The following is a 24760-nucleotide window of genomic DNA, read 5'->3' on the forward strand; positions in this document are numbered from 1 at the left end:
ATTCTTTTTTTTTTTTTTTTTTTTTTTTTTTTGAGACAGAGTCTTACTCTGTAACCCTGGCTATAGTATAGGGTGTGATCTCGGCTCACTACAGCCTCGACCTTCCAGGTTCAAGCAGTCCTCCTGCCTCAGTCCTGTCAAGTAGCTGGGACTATAGGCACATGCCACCACACCTGGCCAATCTTTGTCTTTTGACAGTTTGATTGTACCGTGTGTCAGTGTGGGTCTCTTTTAAGTTCATCTCACTTGGATTTCATTGAATTTCTTGGATATTTATATTAATGTCTTTCATCAAATTTGGGAAGTTTTCATTATTTCTTCAAATATTCTCTCTGCCCCCTTCTTTTGATAGTTCCACAAAACATATATTGGGTCATTTGATGCCGTTCCATAGGTGCCTTAGGCTGTGTTCACTTTTCTTCATTTTATTCTTTCTGTTCCTTAAACTCGATAATGTCCATTGTCCTGTCTTCAAGTTCAGTGATTCTTTCTTCTGCCCACTTAAATCTGCCTGTGAATTCCTCTAGCGAATTTTTCATTTTAGTTATACTTTCAGCTCTAGGATTTTTTCCTTTTTTTTTTTTTAAGGTTTTCTCTTTATATTTACATTTTGTGCATACATAGTCTTTGAGTAGATCTGTCATCGGGCCTTTTTCATTGCGCGACAGTTTCTGATTTGTTTTCCTTTGGGCCATATTTTTCTTTGGATTTTCATGCATTGTGATTTTTTGCTGAAAACTGGGTATTTGAATGTAATAATGTGGTAACTCTGGGAATCTGATTCTTCCTCTTCCCCAAGGCTTAATATTTTTTTTGTTTCTTTTTTTTTGTTTCTATTGTTATAGGCTTTCTCTATGTCAAGGATCAGCCTGAGGTACAAACTTAAGGTCTTCACAGCTCCTTTTTGAGCCTGTACCTTTCCATGGCCATGAATAGTCATGTTATGATTTTCTCCATATATGCAATTATTTTTGAATGTCCTAGTCTTTAGTGTCTGGCTCCCAAAAGGGGGAAAAAATTAAGGGGGAGGGATTTTGAAATGTAATGACTAGATTACCTAGGTTTGAGTTGGGTTTTCTTCTCTGTAAAATGAGGAAGATAATATTAATCTATGTCATAGGGTTGTTTTTATAAAGTAAATCAGCTAATATTATGTAAAGTGCTTGGAATAGTACCTAATACCTGGTGTTTGTTATTTTGATTTATCAGAATTGTGCAGTTTAAGTTCATCGTTCCTGTTCCCCTACCTTTCTTTTCCTATCATTTTGAGTAACAGTGTAAGTAAGCAGCACTTCAATAAAATAGATTGTAATTACTGCAAAAACTGCCCTATGCTATTTCTACAAGTGTTTATTTGGGGCCTGTCTTTAAAAGCTAGGAGGCCACCTCAGAAGCAAACAGTAATTTGGAAGGACAGAGGGTCAACACCCTCACCAACAGAGAATGAATGTTTTTGGGCAAGTTTGGCAGGACATTGCAGGTTAAGGTTGAGCTTGGGTTTGGGAGGGATGGCGCAAAGAGACGGGGGTTAGTGTTAGTGTTTCTAAAGTAATAGCTCCCATTTTCTGGATTTATGATCTTCTAAATATTGTTATTGCTTAAATCTGCCTAATTTTGTCATCCTTTATCTCTTCTTATCCCGTTGTCCTTGAACGACCATTTTTTCAGGTCGGGACGGTCTTGACCTTCAAATGCAATGCCTGTTTTATTCATTTGGTTCTTGCATCTGATAGCCAGATTCCAACATTCTTTTTTTTTTTTTTTTTTTTTTTTTTTTGAGACGAAGTCTCGCTCTGTCACCCAGGCTGGAGTACAGTGGCCGGATCTCAGCTCACTGCAAGCTCCGCCTCCCAGGTTCACGCCATTCTCCTGCCTCAGCCTCCCGAGTAGCTGGGACTACAGGCGCCCGCCACCTCGCCCGGCTAGTTTTTTGTATTTTTAGTAGAGACGGGGTTTCACCGTGTTAGCCAGGATGGTCTCGATCTCCTGACGTCGTGATCCTCCCGTCTCGGCCTCCCAAAGTGCTGGGATTACAGGCTTGAGCCACCGCGCCCGGCCCCAACATTCTTTAAGAAAGACCTTATAGTCTGTAATATCTGTAAACTAAGTAAATAATGTTGGAAAGTCCTTCTGGCCAAACTTAACATCCTGCTGACTGAAGAGTCATCCCAGTTATTCTGGCTTCAGATTATGAGTCTCCAATGTATGTAGATACATAATTCATTTTACCCACTAATATGCTTTTAAAGTTCCCCAAGACAGGGCCAGAGAATAAACAAAATTGAGATCTGAAGTTCTGTCCGGAACACCACAGGTTCATTTCTTCATTCTATCAATATTTTCCTATTTCTGCTAAAAATAAAGCAATATATTGGAGCCGAGAAACTGGCAGGGACTGGGAGTGGGAAGATGGGTAAAAAGATAGAAATCTGTGTATAAACAAGTTTATGATTTAGAAATTTTCCAATTATAAACAATTTTTAAACAAAATTGCACACATTTGCTTTATGTATCAATAGTTGATCATTATTGCTCTGAAATTTAATGAACACTCTTATTCAAATGTAGATGTAATTAGATTTTTGATGAAAATCTCCATCTTGATTTGTTTCTTGTAGCTGTCTTTTGCTGTCATGGCATACAACTGAACCTGCCCTCCTGGTGATTTGGTCCCACCAGTACTTTATATATATTTTAAGCTACTTAGCAAGCACATCCTTTTTACTTTGGTGGAATAGCAATATAGTTCACATTTCAGCTTCTTTTTTTTTTGAGACAGACTCTTTCTCTGCTACCCAGGCTGGAGTGCAGTGACATGTCAGCTCACTGTAGCCTCCACCTCCCAGGTTCAGACGATTCTCCTGCCTCTGCCTCAGGAGTAGTTGGAATTACAAGGCATGTGCCACCATGCCTGGCTAAGTTTTGTAGAGAGCATGTTGTCCAGGCTGGTTTCGAACTTGACTTCAAGTGATCCACCCGCCTCAGCCTCCCAAAGTGCTGGGATTACAGGCCTGAGCCACCACGCCTGGCCACACTCCAGCTATTTTGATTTCTTCCATTTTTTGATACATTCCACTGACTCTTTAGAGGGTTACTCTGAACCTCCTGGAGGTATTCTCTGGAATTGTTGTTCCCTACAGATGGTTGTTAAGGTAGAATCCTGTGTCCCACTCCTCTCCACTTCCCTTCTACTCCTGACAGTTTGTCACGCACAGCTCCTTCAAAACGGGGACAGATACCACCCCAGACAGAGCGTATGTCAGTCAATAGGTTGCATTAAGAAGGGCTCATGGAGGCTTCCCAAAATTTCTTTCAGTCTAAGATCTTAGCAGACCTATGAGTCAGTAGTTCTGATCCTTGACTTATTAAGGAGCTTCTCAGTGATCATCTGTCCTTTGACTATTTTGCTGAAGAATGGAGATTTCTTAATTGTGGGGCCATCAATATTCTGCCCACCTGTCACAAAGGGATTTTCAAGCTTCTGTCTTCACCGAGCACAAAGTAGTTATTTATGTGATTTCTCAAAGCCTCTTTGTTCTTAAACCTCAGATGACATATATATCCTGCCTCATTTACATGGATGATTCACACATTTTATGGAGTGGATAGGCTGTGGCCAGCAGCAGTACATCACTGCTTGTGTGTGGCGGAGAAGGACAGCCGGAAGTCCATTCCCGGGCAGGGCTCCTTTTGGCATGAAGGCTTCACCTACATTAATGTCATTAAAGCAAAGCACGTTTTATCCAAATTATTCTCCAAGGTCCCCCTATAAAATTGCTTAGTATTTGTTCAGATTGTAAAGCAACTGGAGAAGATGAAACAAAGAGGCGAAAACTACACACATAAATTTGGATTTCGGAAGAGTTAGCTTTTCTGCAGAACATTCTATGCAATGCTGGCTTTTTCCTGGAAGAACCTGACTTTTCTCATAAATTACTCAGTTACTCAGTGCAGCAGGCTTCCTGCAAAAATGTCACTATGTTTGCCAATAATGTGGAGAATAGCCCATTGGCCCCAAGCTCTTACTTGGGTTTTTGCCAATGATGCACTGGAGTCCTCATCCTGACACTATCACAGGATGGCAGTGGCTGTGCCTGGGAGCCCCAAGCTTCCCACTACACACGCCCAGGACTGGACCCTTGTAGTTCCCTGTCGTGCTCTTGGAGTCCTGAGGTTGCCTAAAGGGGCCTCACAGGCAAGGGACAGGTACAGTGGGTGTGTGAGAACCTAAGAAGAAAGCTTCTGTTTTGGGGGTTTCACCTGGAATTTTGAATAGAAAAGGGATTCTACTGTTTAATTTAGTATTTTAAAAGCCATGTGTTTGTCTTCAAACTTTTGTCATCACATGCTTTTTTTTTTTTTTAAAAAAAAAAAAAAAAAAAAAAAAAAAGACAGGGTCTTGCTTTGTCACTCAGGTTGGAGTGCCGTGGTGTGATCACAACTCACTGCAGCCTTGACTATCTGGGCTCAGGTGATTCTCCCACCTCAGGCTCCTGAGCAGCTGGGAATGTGGGTGTGTGCCACCACACCCAGCTAATATTTTTTGTTTTTTTCTTTGTAGAGATGGGGTCTTGCCATGTTGCCCAGGCTAGTCTCAAACTCCTGGTCTCAAGTGATCCTCCCACCTCAGCCTCCCAAAGAGCTGAGATTACAGGTGTGAGACAGGGCACCTGGCCATGACCATCAAATGCCTTAATTTTTATTTCTGTACGATCACATGCTTTCTTGACAGTTTCTTCTGACACAGCCAGGTGATGCCGCCTCACTTCTTTATGCCAAGGGAAAGTAAGTAAGTAGCGGTTAAGAGCATGTCCCTGGGGCCACAGTGCCTGGCTTCAAAATCTGAGTTCCCCCGTTAATTAGCTGTGTGGCTTTAGGCAGTCACATGACTGTGTCCTTCTGTCCCTGATATGTATAATGCAGATCATTAGGGGTTGTTCCTGCCTCAGTATGTGGATGTAATTTGTTGTTAATATTTGTAAAGCATGAAGAACTGTGTGGCACATAATAAGCCCTAGTTAATAAGTGTTAGCCATTTAAGATAATGAAGTGAGGATGAATAATGCTAATAGTTCTGATCCTTGGCTTACTAAGGAGCTTTTCAGTCCTCAGCAGCATGAATGCTAAGCTTAGATTTTGGAAGAGTCACTGTCCCCACATCAAGGCATACTACACATATGTAACCAGTGAAAAATGCATCATCTTTAAGTTACCAAGGTGAGAAATGAACACTGCTTTGTGAAATAAAGACCCATTTTATTTTCAGTTCGTTCCACGAAAATTCCATGAGCCTGGTGGGTTAAAAAGCAAAACCTTACAATAGGAGACAAAAACCCTGAAGTGTCATTTGCTAATCCTGCAAGCTTGGGTACTTGCCTCATCTATAAAATAGAGATGATGATAACATCAGCTCTGCTTTTTAGAGATAACAACTCTAAAATGCAGTGGAAGCACGCTGAACAGTGTGGTACGCCAGTGCAAAGCAGGTGTTTTGGCTGAGAGAATGGGTGACAGCATCGGCCCTGAGGTCAGCCAGCCTGGGTCTAATCCCAGTGCTTCTCCCGACCTACCCGAATGACCTTAAGCAGGGTATGCAAGTTTTCTCATCCATTATTTGAGGATAATAACAATATGTCTATGTAGGGTTGCTGTGAGGATGAAAGGAGGTAATACAAACTTTATCTTTGATTTTTAGACACACATTTTCCAGACACAGGAGTTGTACAAATGTACCCAAATAATATTTAGACCTGGTGGCACTTCAGAGAAAGACGAAATGCATCTCTTGTCCCTGTGATCACAATTCTTAGACAAGAGGAAGTGGCTGCACCGAAGTGTCCCAGAGAAGGGAGTTTCTGACTTGATTATAAGACACAAGCATTCATTAAACCCTTTTCTGGCCATCTTCTAAGTGGCAGGTGCTGAGTGTGTAAAAATAAATAAGATGGAGTAGTTGGCCTCGAGGAGGTCACCAGGAAGTCGGGGAGGGCAGGACAGTCATGGCAGAAAGTTCTGTGAATTCTTGGATAGAAGCGAAAACTAGCTGAGTACACAGATGGAGGTCAGTACAGGTGAGACCTTGCATTGACCACTTGAGTGCTCAGATGGAGGTGGCAGCAGGTGCGCAGCAGGAGAAACTGAGACTGACTGCCCAGGCTAGGATCAGGACGCGTCATGCTCTTGAGTTGAATCTTGCCGAGTGAGTAGGAGTTTTCCAGGAGGAAGCTGTGGAGAAAGATACCACTGAACCGCCTTGTGGGGCAGTCATTACCACTTGGATTTCCAACTGGAGCCTACTGGAGTTTGAGTTACTTTCAGGTTCTTGGGTCTGTTTACCCTCTCCTATGCAAAAAGTAGTTCCCTGGGGCCTTTACCTGGGCAAAATGTTCATTCTAGAGAGGTTTAGAGCTACACTATCCAGTTAGGGTAGCCCCTAAACACAGGTGGCTTTTGACATCAAAATGAATCAGAAATAAGCCCTATTTCAGTGCTCAGTAGCACATGTGGCACAATTTGCATTATCACACAGAGAGCGGAGTGGGACCTTCTCCAGCTGTGACGAACCCCTGTGCTGGTGCTCTTGTGTAGGCTCTCAGGAGTTTCAGTTCCTGCTTTGCCCCAGGCTCCTGAGGGCCAGACACTGCCCATCAGACCACACGCAATCTGCTTTCTTCTGGGCTGCCAGAGGTCTGCCAGTCGCGGCCTGGATTCAACTGTAAAATCAACAGACTGTTGCCTGGGTGAAAATCTGGTTCACTAAACTGATGGACTAAAATATTCCAACCTGGGCACCATGGCAAAACCCCATCTCTACAAAAATTTGCTGGGCATGGTGGCACATGCCTGCAGTCCCAGCTACCCAGGAGGTCGAGGCTGCAGTGAGCCATGATCGCATCACTGCACTCCAGCCTCCAGCTTGGGCAATGGGGTAAGACCCTGTCTTAAAAAAAAATTATTTATCCGTTTTCACTAGCACAGAAATCCTCCTAGGACCCCAGGTTTGGTTCTTTTAAGCTGTGTGGAGAGAGATCAGGTCAGAGGGAAGCAGCACCAATGTCATGGCCTTTAGGGCTGGGGGGAAGACCCTTGCTTCAGAATTCTTAGAGTTGTGCAAAGGGCAGCTCAGGGGATAAGTACTATGAGAAGGTTGACTGAGGCCGGGTGCGGTGGCTCACACCTATCATCCCAGCACTTTGGGAGGCCGAGGTGGGCAGATCACTTGAGGCCAGGAGTTTGAGACCAGCCTGGCCAACATGGTGAAACCCTGTGTCTACTAAAAATACAAAAAATTAGCTGGGCATGGTAGTGGGCTCCTGTAATGCCAGCTACGCAAGAGGCTAAGGCATGAGAATCACTTGAACCCAGGAGTCAGAGATTGCAGTGAGCCGAGATTGCACCACTGCACTGCAACTTGAGTGATTGTTTAAAAAAAAGAAAACGTTGAGTCCTCAGTGATTAGTATCTAACCTAGGATTTTGGTTTTGTGCTCAAGAATTCCCTATCCCAGCAGATAAACCTAACTACTTGCCAGTAATCACAACCAGGACACCCCAAATGCACACACTGCCCCTGATGGATTCATGACAAATTGTACATTGACCTGTGTATGTAGCTGCACCAAGCCGGTTTGCTATTAAGGAATAGTAATCCTCTTACAAAGCAAAAGAAGCAAAGACAAACGACCTCTTGGATCATTCAAAGCCTAGTCTCCAGGGCACTTCCCTTTGGAACCTGCCCAATCCCATGGTGTACAAGGAGTCTCTGCTATGACCTGTGCTTTGCCACCAACACGTTTGATTGGGTTCTGGTGTCCCAGGAGATTAGATGGCACCAAGATCTGTGCGTAAGGCTAACAGGCTTTTGGAAAGTTTTAGTTACAGTAACTACGACCTCATCTTAAAAGGCATTTGACCTTAGTTAGCCCAGGTTTGGTGATAATTTTCCAGAATAGCTTTTATTTTAGGAATTCAGATTCATCTGGATCATTTCCAGATGTCATAAATTATAACATCTGGCCCATCTGTTGAAACAACCTGGAATTTCATAGTGAGCCATCAGTCTAGGAGGAGGGACTAATCTTTTTCCGGAATGCTGCTTCTCCTCCAATCGTGGCTGCTTGTTTCTGAAGGGGACTTTTCAGGGTCGTTGAAAAGCATCCCTGGGTTTCGGAGACAGCCTCATACAGTGTCTTCAGAGATTTGCCATGTGCAGTCCCCACGTGGGCTGGTACCTGGTGCCTTGTTTCAATGTATGGTTGTCACTTGTAATTTATCACTGGGACCAGATATGCTTAGGAAGGGGAAATAGACACACAGAAGCGGCAGCCCGTATCTGATGGAACTTAGATAGCCATGATTTGAGTACCTCATGTGGATAATGGAGCATCTGAACCAAGAGGCTCCCTCAGTGTCTGTGGTGCCTGCAGTGTCCAGTGGGTCTGTCTCAGTGGGGAAGGGGTGAAAAAGCCACTGGACGTAAGGGGTACAAGGCATGTGCATCAGTCATCTGCTGGGAATGGGTATAATAGAGCCACAGCCCCTAGGAGCAAGGCCCTGGTCTGTTTCAAGGACATTGACTATCTGCAAGTCGGGGAGACTGGCCTTTTCATCCACTCCCAGCTCTTACCTGGAGCTCACACTGGGTTGACCTTCCTACACGGGGACTCTGCAGTGGGACATCTGGGGTCTATGTCCTCCCAAATAGGAAACAGGAGAAGAGGAGGCAGGAGAAGGGCTGGTTGGATGATCTTGGCTAGGAGAAAACAGACAATTTTTAAAATCCTCCTGTCATTCAAGGTCTGTTTATAGAAGAGAGAACAGAAACGGTTTTCTTTTACTCTGGAGGGAGTTCACTTCCCAATTAACTGTACTAACAAGACAAAAGGGCTGTGGGAGCCCATTGCCTTTTCCTAAGGTGGTTCTGTTACTGTTTTGTTTTCCTAATAATAAGGTACTGAGTATCAACAGGGAGCCAACAAGGCAAGAGTTTTATCTGCCGAAATGAAAAAGGGCACGCGTAGAACGCTGTTCCTCCCAGATCACAGCTCACTGAATAATTCATTGACTTCCCCATCTTTCCGAGATGCATTTCTGCACTTTCTATGAGTTTTACAGCATTATCTATTCATCGACGAATTATGATGGGAATAAAAAATTTGGAACATGAGTCACACCTCATGAGTTTGGACTAACTGGGGAAAAGGCTGGTCTGGAGTAAGAGTGTGAATTCATGATGTCTATATATAACTTCATATATGTATATGAAGACACACATATAGTTTTATTCCTTTAAATGCCAGTGTAGTGTCATTTAGCAGTAGCTACAGTCTAAGGTACTTTACAGAACTGAGTCTGACTTGGCTCGGTCACTAAATGGCTGCGCCTCCCACACCAGGGACTCTCAACTTCAGCACTACTGCTATTTGGGGCTGGATCATTCTTTGTCTCATAGGCTATTTAGCAACATCCCTAGCCTCTACCCACTAGATGCTAGTGGCATCCTCCATCCATGACAATCAGGGTCTCTCTCAGACACTGTCCTGGTTGAGAACCACTGTCCTAGACCAAGTCAAATCATGCCCCAGGCCATTGAGTCCTTGTTGGTAAACTGAAGTGGCCTAGGGAGAATATCTTAAAATCCCCTCCCAGATCAAACATTCCCAGGATGAACATCAATGCATCCCACTAGACCCTCATAAACTAACACCTGTGTGAAATGGGTGTATAAAGTGGAAATAATGTTCCTCTTAAGGTTGACATTTAAGCTCTCATGTATACCTCCATACATGGTTTTTATACAGTTTGCCTCTGTAACCTATTCATGTCTAATTAGCAAATACCCACAGAATATTCCATATTCCTAAGAAGCCCAAAACAGACTTAAAATTGCTCTTACTGTGTCTTATTTGTCACTGACTATCCATGCAACTGGATTTAACAGAGGAGAGTTTAGGAAATGATTTGGCTGAAATACCTGCCTTTTTTTGCTTTGCCACAGGAATTCTCACACTCAAGAAAGCAAATGAACTTCTTCTGAGCACAGGCGTGCCCGGCAGTTTTCTCATCCGCGTCAGTGAAAGGATCAAAGGCTATGCCCTGTCCCACCTGTCAGAGGACAGCTGTAAACATTTCCTCATCGATGCCTCTGCAGACTCCTACAGCTTCCTGGGCGTGGACCAGCTGCAGCACGCCACACTGGCGGATTTGGTGGAATATCACAAGGTGAAGCAATGCATAAACTTAATTTGCCTTCTGAGTTACTGTCCTGTAGCAGCTCTAACAATGAATGACAATGACAAGGAAAAGGACTGAGACAAGTACGTGGGGCGGAGGGGTTGTCTTTGGTAATTGTTCCTGATAATCAGGATTGTTAATTGCGTTTCATTTATCTTAGAACCTAGTTCTTCCTTCAATACTCAGGGAACCCCACTGAGGCAGAGAATACAGGAAATGCTAAAGAAAAGAAAAAATAAAAGCTGTAGCCACATGGATCACATATGACAGCAGTCTCCAGCCTTCCTGGATGACAGTTTCTCCATGGACTAGGGGTTGGGGGATGGTTTCAGGATGATGTAAGCACATTACATTTATTGTGCATTTTATTTCTATTATTACATTGTTATATGTAATGAAATAATAATACAGTTCAACGAAGTGTAGAATCAGTGGGAGCCCCGAACTTGTTTTCCTGCAACTAGACGGTCCCATCTGGAGGTGATGGGAGACGGTGACAGATCATCAGGCATTAGATTTTCATAAGGAGCACACAACCTAGATCCCTCACATGCACAGTTCACAATAAGATTTGCATCCGATGAGAATCTAATGCTGCCACTGATCTGACAGGAGGCAGAGCTCAGGCAGTAATGTGAACAACAGGGAGCGGATATAAATACAGATGAAGCTTTACTCCACTGCTCACCTCCTGCTATACAGCCCCGCTCCTAACAGGCCACAGACTGGTACTGCTCCATGGCCCTGAGGCTGGGGACCCCTGACCTATGAGAACAGTCTTAAGTTAGAACTCAAGCCCTGGAGGGAAAGAGAGTACCTGGCCACATGTGGATAAGAAAAATGCCTCTTAAGATGATCATAAACCACGAAAGCTTCATGTAAATCCTGGGTAGGCAGCTAGCGATGTCCTCTGAGGAAGTAGGAAGAGCATGTGGTTGCTACTGACACTGTTTGACCCTGTGCCTTCTGATTGACAGGAGGAACCCATCACTTCCCTGGGAAAGGAGCTCCTCCTCTATCCCTGCGGTCAGCAGGACCAGCTGCCTGACTACCTGGAGCTGTTTGAGTGACAGCCTCCATCAGGGTCATCCTACAGCCTCCAGCTGGGCTTTGCCCTGGACAAACGCCACCGCAACATTGATGTGTGAAGCCAAAAGCACCCTGCAGCAGAGCCAGTACTGATCAACTGAAAGCGTCCATGGAATCCTCATTGACACCTCTCTTCTGCACAAATACTGGAATTCAATGTCAAGAGAAAATGACCTCTGCTCATATTCAAAAGTAAAGGGAGAAGAGTCTCAATTTCAGCAAGCATCTGTCATGAAGGGTATGACCTTAATGATGTACATAAAGCAAACGAAGAAATGGAAACCTTTTAGAAAACCAGTATCTTTGTGAAGTATCATGTGACCCCTGTACTCCCTCTGTGGAGGTTTCAGGGGCCTGTCAAGTTTCATGCTGGCTTTGGAATGCTGGCCAAAAAAAAAAAGCCTTTCCTGGCTGAGATGATGCTTAAAACACACCTCACTTACTGTACATGTTGGAACCAGGATACGAGAGACATAGAAAAACAGAAGTCACGAATGTAAATGGAATGAGAAGTTTTAAAACATAGGATGAGCGGCTTAACATGCATAAAAATACAGATGGACCTGCAGGAAAGTGAGCACACGTCACTGAGTTTGTTTTCTTCTTCTGGAGAATGGGGCCACGGCCTCTCCTGGCTCTAGAGTGCACCAAAAGGACAAAGCAAAGCATCTGCACATATATATATATATATATATATATATATATTTTTTTTTTATCAGTAGTGCATAGACCAGAACAGAATAAGCAGGCTGTTTGGATGCTACTTGTGGTTGAATTGTGTTCCCCCAAAATAGATAGTGAAGTCTTAACCCCCCATCCCCGTGAATGTGATCTGGTTTGGAAATAGGGTCTTTGCAAATATAGCCCAGTTAAGATGAGGTCACACTGGATTAGGGTAGGCCCTAAATCCAATGACTTACATCCTCAGGAGAAGAGAGAGGTTTGATAATAGAGACAAATGCAGTGGGAAGATGACCAGGGGACAAGAGGCAAGTTGGAGTGATGCAGCCAGAAGGGAAGGGACACCAAGATCGCTGGCCACCAACAGAAGCCAGGAGAGACGCATGGGACAGGTTCCCCCCAAGCCTCAGAAGGAAGCATGGCCCTGACTTTGGAATTCCAGACTCCAGAACCGGGAGAATAAATTTCTGTTGTTTTAAGCTGTTTAGTTCATGCTGATTTGTTACTATAGCACCAGAAAGCTAATACAGTCATCTATGTAATTACATAACCTGACACACAGGATTGACCCGTTAATTGCTGCCCAGTCCACCATTTTCATAATGAAGTAGAAATGGGAGGTAAGAAAAACATTCCAGCCAGTTCTGTTTAGCCCTGGGACACGTATTTGTCCTATCAGGAATCTTACGCCCTGCTGCATGCCCCACCCACCTTGGTCCACTCCCAGTCCGGGAATGGACTCTGGACAGGGACTGAGGTGGCTCTGAGCCACTGGAGATCATTTTTCTGGGAGGATGGAAATTGGCTAGGACCTCTGGCCTAACTCTGTAGGTCAACACTCTTTTACATTGCCTTTTAATAAAAGCAGAATGATACAACAGTGTGGTTATGAGCTTGTTGGTTGCATCCAGCACTGACAGAGAAGGGGATGGTTGGCATGTGTGTTCTAATGAGAAAGAGGATGATGTTTATTTTTAGAGACAGGGTCTTGCTCTGACACCCTGGCTGGAGTGCAGTAGTGCGATCACAGCTCACTTCAGCCTCGAACTCCTGGCCACACGTGATCCTCCTGCCTCAACCTCCCAAAGTGCTAGGATTACAGATGTGAGATACTATGCCAGGTAGAGCTAGCTTTGAAACATAGATCATTGTTTAACTCTTTCTTGAAATGTTCCATGTGGTTTATATTGTGAAACTATTGTAAGGATCCATCTCTTTTTTGTTCCTGTTATTCAACAATCATGGCATTATTGAGAAACTTCTCATCTCTTCCCACCATTTTCTGTGTAACCTTGGACACGATGTTTTATCTCTGAGCGTCAGTTTTTGCTTCTGAACAACAAAATATGATTTAACTGGGTGATCTTTATTATTTTTAGGCAATTCTGAAATTTTAAGGTTCCAGTGCTTCTCACTGGAATGAATGGAAAGTACCCCCTTGTCACTAATAATTAGGAAGATGTAAGATTCTAGTACAGGACGGGTGCGGTGACTCACGCCTACAATCCCAGCACTTTGGGAGGCCAAAGTGGGTGGATCATGAGGTCAGCAGTTCAAGACCAGCCTGGCCAACATGCTGAAACCCCGTCTCTACTCAAAATACAAAAATTAGCCGGGGACGGTAGCGTGCACCTGTGATCTCAGCTACTCAGGAGGCTGAGGCAGGAGAATTGCTTGAATCTGGGAGGCAAAAGTTGCAGTGAGCAGAGATTAGGCCATTGTACTCCAGCATGGGCTACAGAGCAAGACTCTGTGTTTGGGGGAAAAAGAAATCCAGTACCCTCCTGTGCCTAGAGTTATCTTGTAAGAAATAAGTGTGCCCATATCCAGCTATAACTACACAAAGCAACATCCTACTAAAGGAAGATTTAGAAAACAGGAAGTTGCCCAACTGAATTAACCCATTACTACAAAGGGGAGTAGATGTGGGTTCTGGACTAGTTTATCCTATTGGTTGCTGACAGAAGAATACACTGTCAGTGTTGGATGATATGATGGCATGAATGATAGTTGAAATTCTTAGGGAAGGAGAATGGTTTACAGATTTCAGAAACTGATTTCAACTGAATGGGATTCTGGAGGCCTGAACTGTCATCCGAGCTGTGCTGTGGTCTCAGTCCTGCCTACATTTACCCTGAGTTACGGTGTAAGGTGAAGATGTCCAAACTCTGATCGATCCTGGTCTCCTCCTGTTGCCTCCGCAAGCCCAGCTCCTTGACCTGCCTGCACAAGGTTTCTGGGTCTAGGAATGCTGGCCTCATGTTATTGTCCTGGTTCTCAAGCCTAGGGGCTCTGGTCTGCATACCCTGACTCACTGGGCCTGTGCCCAAATGCTACTCCCTGCCCATCTAGATTCTTCTTTCCCACAATTCTGGAATCTCCCTCCCACAGTCATGTAAGATTTTCTGGCTGCCACCGTATTGCCAGATGCTCACAGACGCATCAGGTCACCTGCAAGGACCCTGCTTCTGGCCGCCTATCCTACCCTGCTGTAGTACGATGCACAAGGAAGGTCACTTGGCCCCCAGTGTCACCAGCAGTGCTAGCTAGGCAGTCTCAAGAAGTGTTTTCCAGTCAGGCACGGTGGATCATGCCTGTAATCCCAGCACTTTGGGAGCCAAGGCAGGTAGATCACAAGGTCAGGAAATTGGGACCATCCTGGCCAACACGGCGAAACTCAGTCTCTACTAAAACAAACAGACAAACAAAAAAACATGCTTTCTGGCTCAGAGCTTACCCTAAAAAGTGAGAAAACACAGGGTAAGTTAGGAAAAAAAAAGATCAGAGAAGTCAGGTCACCAAAAATACCTCCAGGACATTTCCACCCAAAATTGCCTATCTGAGCTAATGCTTTGGAATTAAGCATCCTTTGCTAATATGACACGAAATCTTTTAGATTAAAAAAAAATTTATGGCTTCAAGTTTTGCAATTGCCACCTTTTGTAAAGGCTGTTTTCTTAATGCACTGGAGTCCAAACATGTTTTATGGCCCACACACAAGGATTTTCAGGCTCCTGCTACTTGGTGACAGAGAAGACACAAATGCATGTGTTATGCATGGATACGTTTCCATGGGGCCTCTTTGCTTTCATATTTATCCAGAACGTGGTAAATGCTTTCCTTTCAGGCTGCAATTCACAGGGTTTGTTTTGTTTTGTTTTAGAACATACGTTTTCTACAACTGTATCTTTAAATAATCTGTTTGAATTTAGCTTTTCTCTTCGTCGGGAATAGCTATAAATGTTTGATTTTTCTTTGCTTTTCATGTGGTATTCTCACCCCCTTTGTTTTCATCTCTCCCTTCTTTTCTGTTGTATTTTAGGAGAGCTCTTGCATCTGTCCTTTCCCCATCAGAGATTAAATTTTCTACAATGTTAATTCTGCACTGCACTGCCTCCAGGTGGATTTTAGTACCAATTTTACATTTCCAGCTACTTCCCATCCTACCTTCTCTTCCTGTGCAGGGATCTTTAGGCTTCCCACTGCTTCCCCAGACTGACAATTGTCAGGAAGCTTAAATGATAAAAGTACCCTATTCTAATTGTGGCAAAAACACTTTATTTGATAATCAGCTGCTCGATATAGTAGAGAGCAGGCCCAGCAGGTTTGGGGTGGGGTCCTGGCTATACCATAACTAACTGTGTGGAGTCGTTAAAGAAGAACAATAACTAAGCCTGTCTGAGCTTCAGTTTCATCTCTCAGACAGATGTTACTCAAGTCACCTGGGTTCTGAAGATTAGGAAAGAAAGATGTTAAATATCTGGCATCCAGAAAGCTCTCCATGGGCCCAGCATGGTGGCTTACACCTCAAATCCCAGCTCCTTGGGAAACTGAGGCAGGAAGTTTGCTTGAGCCCAGGATTTTGAGACCAGTCTGACCCACATAGTGAGACCCCACCTCTACAAAAAAATACCAAAATTAGCCAGGTGTGATTGGCACGTGCCTGTAGTCCCAGCTACTTAGGAGGCTGAAGTCAGAGGATCACTTGAGCCCAAGAGTTCGAAGCTGCAGTGAACTATGATTGTATTACTGCACTCCAGCCTGGGTGACAGAGTGAGACCCTTTCTTTACAAAGAAAAGAAAAGAAAAGAAAAGAAAAGAAAAGAAAAGAAAAGAAAAGAAAAGAAAAGCAAGCCAGCTCTCCATAAACAGTAATTGGGTAATTGCCTTTGCCTTTTCCTAGTGAGTTATGAGTCCAACAAAACCAGGATCCTTGCACTGCAAACTTCCCCTTTGTCAACTCAGTTTATGTGACCACTGGGCTGTTTATCCCCCATCCTTGTTTCCTAGAATTTCTAAGATGAATTTTAAGAAGGAAGAGGAAACTTCTGAAGAGTAAGGGATTTAATGACCAACCACACAATACATTCATTTGCCAGTTGACCTGCAGAGAATCGGCTCACTTGGTCTGGATCTGAAGTGGCACAGAGGGGCTTTTTCTAATGTCTGATTTTGACAATCCCGAAATTAGCAGTAACCAGTTTTTACCCACAAATCAGCCATTGTCCAACTGGCTCTGCTGCCTCATGATTCCTGATTACAAATCCCCAAGTATTTGCCTCCCATTTCGACCAGGAGACATCACAAACCCAGCTCCCTTTGAGATGAACTCTGCCTGTCTCCCAGCTAGGTCAGGCAATGCCAAGCAAACTCCCCCACATTCTGTTTTTCTCAGTCTAAATCAGCTTGGGCTTTTCTTCAATTGGGAGGATGTTTCTTGTTGAAATCTTCCCACCAATGAAGTTGAGATCCTGGGAGCCCTGCATGGGCCTGCACCTCAATAACCAGACAGAATGGCAAATGCCTTGCCCTCCAGGGGTGCCCTCCCAATGGTGTGCCAGCGCTCGAGAAAAGCTTTGCAACCAAGGGGCTCCCTGCTGCTTCCGACAGCCCGCCATGCCAGGGCTGTGATTTTGACGTAGCTTCATTTGAGGCTGATAAAGAACAAGTGATGTAAATAAGCTTTTCCTTCAGCCTTTCTTTGAACTTAATTTGGGTGTTTTTCTGGTTTTTCATTGACTTATGTAATCCATTTCAAATGGGCTTTACCATCTAAGCAGGCCAGATGATGTTTACCGTTGTCATTTTTGAAACCCTGGAGTGACAGGGTGAGTTGGCAGTGGGGGTAGAAGCTTTGGGAATCACAATGGAGGTGGAGGAAGTGGCCTGGCATGGCTGCACTTCATTCCAAGCTCAAGTATCTGACTCAGGTTGATGAAGAATAAATCCAGTTCACCAGACATTCCACCCAGGCTGAAGGTCGTTCGGTTAGTCCCAGACAGAGGCTGCCATGGATGGCTGGCCCTCACTGAGTCCCTGGGGCGACTGTGGAGGCTGGAGAAAGGTCTTCAAGAAGCACAGCCCTACTTCTCTCCCTAGAGAAATGCCCGCCCTTCCCAGGCTGTGACCTTCCCCAAGGCGGCCCTGCCCTGCCCCTCCTCCCCTACAGTTCTGTCCACCTTCTTGCTAGAATAGCAGACAAGGCCACACACAGCTGAGGAGACACTGGGGGTGACTACTCCAGAGGGCGTGTTCAAAGGATCAGTAATGCACAGTTTGAAAGGCACCTCTGCTGACAGGAAAGAACATATTCTGTGTGTTGAAAAAAACTACCGTCAAAACCCCCCAACCAACTGGCACCATCCCCATAGTTTTTGGCAGCAACAGCAAAGCACTGAGCCCTGCCAGGAGAAACAGCTTTGAATTAAAATATAAAGCTAATCAGAATATGGATCACACGAAGCTGCCAGTCATTTTATGTGTGTGGGGAGTAAAACACCCCTGCCCTGCTAAGAAACTGCCCAAGGTCATTATCTCAAATCAGCAATTCTCACGAACAGTATCAAGTCTTTTCTTAAAAAAAGCAAGTATTCCCACCTGCTGTCCCCTCCTACTCAAATCATTTTTTTTCTTTCTTTCTTTTCGTTTTTTCCGAGACAGTCTCACTCTGTCACCCAGGCTAGAGTGAAGTGGCGCGATCTCAGCTCACAGCAACCTCCGCCTCCCGGGTTTCAAGTAGTTCTCTGCCTCAGTCTCCCGAGTAGCTGGGATTACAGGCGCCCACCACCAAGCCTTGCTAACTCTTTTTTATTTTTAGTAGAGACGGGGTTTCACCATCTTAGCCAGGCTGGTCTTGAACTCCTTACCTCATGATCCACCTGCCTCGGCCTCCCAAAATGCTGGGATTACAGGCGTGAGCCCCCGTGCCAGGCCATCACTCTTTCAGTGTAATGTCGGAATCCTGCATGAGAGCCAGATTCCAGGGCTCTGATCCCATATGGAGTCCTAACACTGCCTGTCCTTGCAGAGCGGCTGGAGGGCTTGGTCAGATGCCTTAGCTGTTCCTAGATCCCTGTGTTAGCAAGCTTTCTTTCCTTGTTAGGTGATTTCTCAGTTGGGACTAGAGAGCAGAGAAATGGTAGAAAACTGAGAATCAAAAACAACAGGCTGGGGACTTACCACTAGGCCAAAGCTCGTTCCCGCAGACCTTCCAATCCATCCGGAGCTGGCCATGTGACGGGTCATGGCCAGGGACAATGACGGTCATATCAGTCTGAAGCTGGCTACTCACTGGTTGGATCTCTGGGCAAGTTCTTCAACGTTTCTGATCCCCATTCTCTGCACCTGGAAAATGAAAGTAATGATATTATCTAGCTTAGAAGATTGGGGTAATGAACATAAGGTTCCTAGCTATGCTCCCGACTTCAAAACCCTGTAAAGCTTCTCAGCTGCCCAGGAGGGTATCAACTCCATATTACTGAGTGTGGAACGTAAGGTAGAAATTACCCATTAAATTTCACACTCCTAGTAACCCTTCTCCTTCAGATAAATTAAGTTTTCAGAATGACAAAAAGAACGACAGTGTACATGATGGCTTCATAATCTTTACTGTATTGCCTGTAAGAGCCGTCTGATTATATCCAAGCAGCACTAGGGATACCAAGAAGCTTAAAAGACACTGCCAGATACACAACTGTATGTGAGGAACTGTGTGTTGAATGCTAATAACTAAACACCTACCGTGTGCCTGATGCGTCCTAAGTGCTTCATACATATGAACCCATTTAATCTTTAAAACAATTGCATGATATACAAGGGATTGAATCCATCACGCTGAATGAGGAGATTGAGGTACGAAGACATCTAGCGACTCCTTTAAATTAAAGATCCTGTAAATTGCAAGAGAAATAACTGGAATCTGAACCCAGGTTGTTTGGCTGGAAAAACCGTGATATCAACTACTCTACTGAGCTGAACCTTGATTATATAAAATTAGGTGAGAGGATTTTTCCTGAAACAAAAACATTAGTAAAATGAGATTCTGGGTAGCTATTTTCCTAGGCCTGATCTTCATCGCTGATGTGGAAAGGGGCAGTCAACCACATTTACAAATACAAAGAGGGGCTAGGAAGTAGATGACTGCAGAAAAAAGAGCCCAGGGAGCCCAGGTATGTCACTTGGAGGCAATGATGTGTTGATATATTTAACAATGGGCCAGGCCTAGGGGCCCAGGGGTGGTGAGGATGGCTGATTGGCAGCATTTGCCAATTGCCAGAGTCCATGGTGTAAATATTCCCACCATGGTGTATTTCACGCTACAACCCAGTCAACATGGAGTGAGGACTGGGAAGAAATGCTCAAAACTGGCTCCCACCAAGTTGTACCAGTACGCCACTGCCTGAAGGAGACCCCCAGTGTATTAGAGAGCCCAGCTCAGTAAGATAATCTGTGCTGGTCACTGGGCAGTTTAGGGATAGGAACAGAGAGAGCATGCAGAGCTGGAAGGGGCCTCAGGCAAGCCCAAGTCTCACTGCTTCCTCAGCAGCATCCTTGAGAATGTGCAATGTGACTGGGTTCTTGAAACCACTGTTCTGGTACAGCTTTCCTTTGCTAAGTTTAAATTCCAGCCTCCTAATTCTAATGTTTTCGTGGGACCTTCTACCATCCTTCTTTTCTGTATGTCTTGGGCAGGCAATGGGGGTATTCTCCTCTAGCATGTTGCTAAAGAGGGCCTCTACCCTTTGATAAAACTGTTTTACCTGAATAAGCTTTAAAAAAGAAATACCATAGTTTAATATCATGCTGTTCCACCTCCTCATCAGCTACTCTCTGCAACTTTAAAAAACCCAATTCGTAACTGCACAGCCATAAAAAAGAACAAAATAATGTCTTTTGCAGCAACATAGATGGAACCAGAGACTATTATCCTAAACAAATTAACACAAGAACAGAAAACCAAACACTGCGTATTTTCACTTCTAAGTGGGAGCTAAATGATAAGAACCCATGAACACAAAGAAGGGAACAAAAGACATCGGAGCCTACTTGAAGGTGGACTGTGGGAGGAGGGCGAGCACTGAAAAATACGTACTGCACTTATTACCTGGGTGACCAAAGACTCTGCACACCAGACCCCCGCAACACACATTTTACCCATGTAGCACATCTGCACAGGAACCTCCTAAAAAGTTGGAAAGGAAACAAATTCTTGGACATCTGTGATATGCAATTTAAACAAGTACAAAAATGGCTGATGAGCCCACAGAGTGCGGCCTGGATGGGGCCACCTGTGAGTCACCTAGACCCGCCCAGTGCCACAGTCAGAACATTGGATTGCCACCGCCAGCCTTGTTAGAAATGCACCCTTCTGACACTGGGAGGATATGGGCAAGAGCGTGCAGGTCACTCACCACAAATCCAGCAGAACCACGGCAGAGACAGGCCAAACACATGTCCTCAAGTCACTAGTGTCATCAGAGCATATGAAAAAAAATACACATTTTTGAGACCAGGTCTCACTCTTACCCAGGCTGGAGTGCAGTGGTGCAATCAGGGCTCACTGCAGCCTCAACCTCCTGGACTCAAGTGATCCTCCCACCACAGCCTCTGGAGTATCTGGGACTACAGGTGTGCACCACACCTAATTTTGTATTTTTTTCTAGAGACAGGGTCTCACTATGTTGCCCAGGCTGGTCTCAGACTCCCAGGCTCAAGTGATCCTCCCACCTTGGCCTCCCAAAGTGCTGGGATTACAGGCATTAACCACAGTGCCCAGCCACACATGACGATACTAAGCACAGAGTTGAAAGGGGCCTTGGAAATCATTTCTCAATTTCCTCTAATGAAAACAGACAAGTTAATGTATAAATAATTCAAGTTTTTCATTATGGTTCTCTTCTCCCTCTAGCCCAGTGATTCTTAACCAGGGGTGATTTCCCCTCAAAGGACTTTTGAGCATGACTGGAGACAATTTGGTTGTCAAAACTGGGTAGGAGACGCTCCTGGCTTCTAGTGGGTATAGGTTAGGGATGTGGTTAAACATCCCACAGGATAGAAGACAGCCCCCCACAGCAAAGAGTTACCTTGTCTAACATGTCAGTAGTACCAAAGCTGAGAGACCCTGGTCCATGCACAATACACTGTTTCCCAAAACGAAACAAAATGGCATTCTTACTCCACAAGGCAGTCATATCCACAAATCATATTTTATTAGCTGTGCAATACCACCTTCCATTCATGGCCTGTGTTTTAATTAAATTTTATAAACTACCGGCACAAATCAATACAATGCATTTTTAACACACCAACAGCTTGAATGTTCTTGAAGCTTTTAAACAATGAGTTTCCTGTGGGCAAACAGAAGGCAAGGACTCAAATAGATAATTAGCTCATGCATCTGGTGCTGGCTAATAATTTTCACATGAATGTAGAAACCACTCTATGTGAACTGTATTCATTTTTAAAAAATAGTTTGAAACGGTAATAAAATGCAATTTTCAGAAGCATCTTGGTGATCGAGTAGAACTGCTTAATTTAAAAACGAATTAAGTTACTTCCACCCGGCTTGGGGTGGATGAACATGTAGCAAAAACTTCCATCCCACTAGATTCTGGCAGATGGACTGATCTTTCACAAAATATATATAGATGTATTTTCTCCATTTCTTCTTATGGAAGCCAGAAGCCAGGAGGAGCACCCTGCTTTGAAAAGAGATTGTTTGGTTCACACGGTATACTTTGGTTTATTTAAACAGGTAAGAAAGCGGTCCCCACTTCTGAGGGGAAAATGTGGTTTCTGACTTTTAGTTACATCACAATATCACCAGTCTGAATGAGTTTCCTTTTCTGTAAAGCATCAAGTGTCATTTTGCTTTCCTCCAGTGTTCAGTTGCTCCTCTTCGAAAACACTCTTCAGATAAAGTATCTGTATATCTCCATCAGTACAAACCATTCCTTCCCTATGTCTCCAGGCCTGACACTCAGTGCCAGACTGAAGCAGCATTTGGCATGTCCTCGGATACGGGATCAGTTTGATGCTTTGAACTGAAAGTTCTCAAACTGCATCTAAAAGTATCTTCTTTAAAAATATAAAAATGTAGGCTAACTTGTGCTCTCTTGTAAGGCTTGCAAAGTGGTAATTAAATAAGCAGACTAACTCACAAGCGAAAAAAAAAGTGCATTTTTAAATAAAAGAAACAAACGGAGACAGTTAAAAGGACAACCAAAAAGATAAGCAGATTATGTTTGGTTAATCTTGGGGAAAAAAAAATAACACGATATTTACGGTTTCTTTTTTGGTCCATTTGATTTTGCTTAATGTACTCACTAGGATCACCATAAGCACATCTCCTCTTCTACCTTCTGATATTTTAGCACTGCTAGAAACAAGAGCCCTGCTGATCGGCTCATTCATATGGGGAGAAATATGCTTGCCTTTCATGCTAATGAACTTTTTACAAAACTGCTCTTAAATCATGAATATTTCAGTGAGCACACAAAACAACAGGTCTCAGTTTGTTGTAAACACCATCAAAACCTCCACACCATTAGGCTTATAATCTCACAAGCATTCTGCCTTTGTCAGACACTTCGCAGGGTGCTACTGGGCTAGTTTTGCAGGCAAAGTGGAGATTTTGATTTCTGTTGTAAAAAGCGGAACAGAGAGAAATCGGAGGCTCTCTCGTCTCTGACCCAGGGGTCCAGTTCTTTTGTCGTCCTTTATGGAAGTCTTTTCTTTGTTGCAGCCACTTTCAGTGACTGCAAAAGGAAAGAGAAAATGTCTCCCGCCATCCATCTCTGGGAGTTCATGTTTTTTTGCTACTCGTCTTCTGTTTCTGTTTGCGAAGGTGAGCCTCTATCTCGTGCCTGAACACCAGCATGCCCAGCTGGCCGTGGGACGCCTCGTTCATGGCCTTGGACTGCATGCACATCTTGTACTGCTCAGGGGACAGCTCGTCCACGCAGCGCTTCTCATGCCAGAGGTGGAAGAGTCCTCGCACGGGCGTCCGCACCACTATGAGGTTGCTGTGGAGATATTTGCGATAAAGGTGCACATCCTCTCCGCCCCAGCCTTTGATGTCCAGATCAAACCCACCTGTTGGGAGAGAACACACTGTTCAATCACACTGCACTGGTCTGTTTTGCTTCCCTGAGTTGCAACACGCACAAACTTTTCATTAAGACATGACTGGGGGGATGCGTGCTTCACCACCACCCCTCCAAGGTATGAGAGTGTCCACCTGGGTCAGAGGCCCCGGGAATTCCCCAACAAAGACGGCTTTCATGGCAGACAGCACCGACTTCTTGAGATGACAGGACCTCCAACAAAATTCCAAGCCTTTGCCTGCACTGGAGAGTATCAGCCATGCTCATGAATAGCCCCAACCTTGTGGTTAATAGGTACAAAAATAAGATCTAGTATTCGGTAGCACAATAAATGACTTACTGTGATTATGAATTAGCTATTGTTAACAATTTATTGTATATTTAAAAATAACGAGAAGAGGGATAAATATGATAAATATTTGAGATGATGGGTACCTCCAATGACCCTGATGTGATGATTACACACTGTATGCCTGTATCAAAACGTTGCACATACCCCATAAATACTATTATGTACCCATAACAATTAAAAATAGAGGTTTTGTTAAAAAAAAAAAAAGAGCTTCTACAGCATCCCCACTTCTCAGCTTGGAACCTCTGAATGCAAATTCTTGTGCTTCTGTTAAGATGTGGCCTTCTCCTGCCATCACAAACAGAGAAGAAACGAGGGGCTTGCAGTGCGACCGAGTGTAAGAGGGTCCCAGCATGAAGAAGTCGCATCCTACCAAAGCACTATGCATTTCACAGGCTGAAGGGGTCCGGAAAAGCCGCCTGGGATTCCATCATAGGCTGGTGAAATCAGTCATCTTAAAGGGACTGGCCTCACAGTCAGTCCTGAAGTTCTACTCAAAGAAAAATCTCATGTCACTATGTAATGAACTCCTTCATAAAGCCAGTAATGGTCTGCTGAAGTCTCGCTTCGGTAAATTGAGATGCCTCACACCTTTTCTTAACCTAAACACCACCAGGTCCCAAATGGAACCAATGAAGCCCTGGCCTCTTTTGGTCCTTGTTCCCGTCTCACCTAGAAGGATGGACTTCACTCTCATGAGAAACAGTGAAGTGATTCTCAACACCTTTTCTCAGACCTTCTCCTGCAGCTTTGGTTCCTGCACACCCCAAGCTGTGCTGCCCTGATCAAGGCCATCACTGGAACCCCAAAGGGGGCTCAGGCCCAGGGAAGCTTACAACCAAATCACCCACGGGCTGTGTGTCCGAGTGACTGTGACCCCTCCATGGTGGGCAGGCAAAGAACAGTATGTGAATCAGCCATCCAGAATTCGTGTCCTGGTTCCCTTAGAAGCTGCCATTTAACCTCTCTTGATTTTTGGTTCTTTATGCTTAAATGAAGGCAGGTACCATAACAAACTAAGA

At 44.4% G+C, this 24760-nt stretch overlaps 2 protein-coding genes across 24 annotated transcripts in view; one reads left to right on the forward strand and one right to left on the reverse strand.

The window, feature by feature from the left end:
• SH2D4A (SH2 domain containing 4A) overlaps positions 1-12891 on the forward strand; it is an 84551-nt gene extending 71660 nt beyond the window's left edge. For 3 of the 5 annotated variants that reach the window (XM_025395038.1, XM_025395042.1, XM_025395039.1), the window contains 2 exons: positions 9997-10220; positions 11210-12880. In XM_025395038.1, the coding sequence (XP_025250823.1) occupies positions 9997-10220; positions 11210-11302 (317 nt within the window). In that variant the 3' untranslated portion in view covers positions 11303-12880. Of the gene's footprint in view, positions 1-9996; positions 10221-11209 lie in introns of all 5 variants that reach the window. The other 2 variants (XM_025395040.1, XM_025395041.1) reach the window with 1 other exon arrangement.
• Positions 12892-21468: 8577 nt separating this feature from the next.
• CSGALNACT1 (chondroitin sulfate N-acetylgalactosaminyltransferase 1) overlaps positions 21469-24760 on the reverse strand; it is a 360064-nt gene continuing 356772 nt past the window's right edge. For all 19 annotated transcript variants that reach the window (XR_003120809.1, XM_025394203.1, XM_025394219.1 and 16 more), the window contains one exon: positions 21469-23375. Coding sequence is in view for 18 of the 19 variants with exons in the window: in XM_025394203.1 (XP_025249988.1) it covers positions 23086-23375 (290 nt within the window). In the remaining variant the exon portion in view is untranslated. The remainder of the gene's footprint in view (positions 23376-24760) is intronic.

This window comes from Theropithecus gelada, chromosome 8 (genome assembly GCF_003255815.1).
Source record: "Theropithecus gelada isolate Dixy chromosome 8, Tgel_1.0, whole genome shotgun sequence".
Taxonomy (NCBI): domain Eukaryota; kingdom Metazoa; phylum Chordata; class Mammalia; order Primates; family Cercopithecidae; genus Theropithecus; species Theropithecus gelada.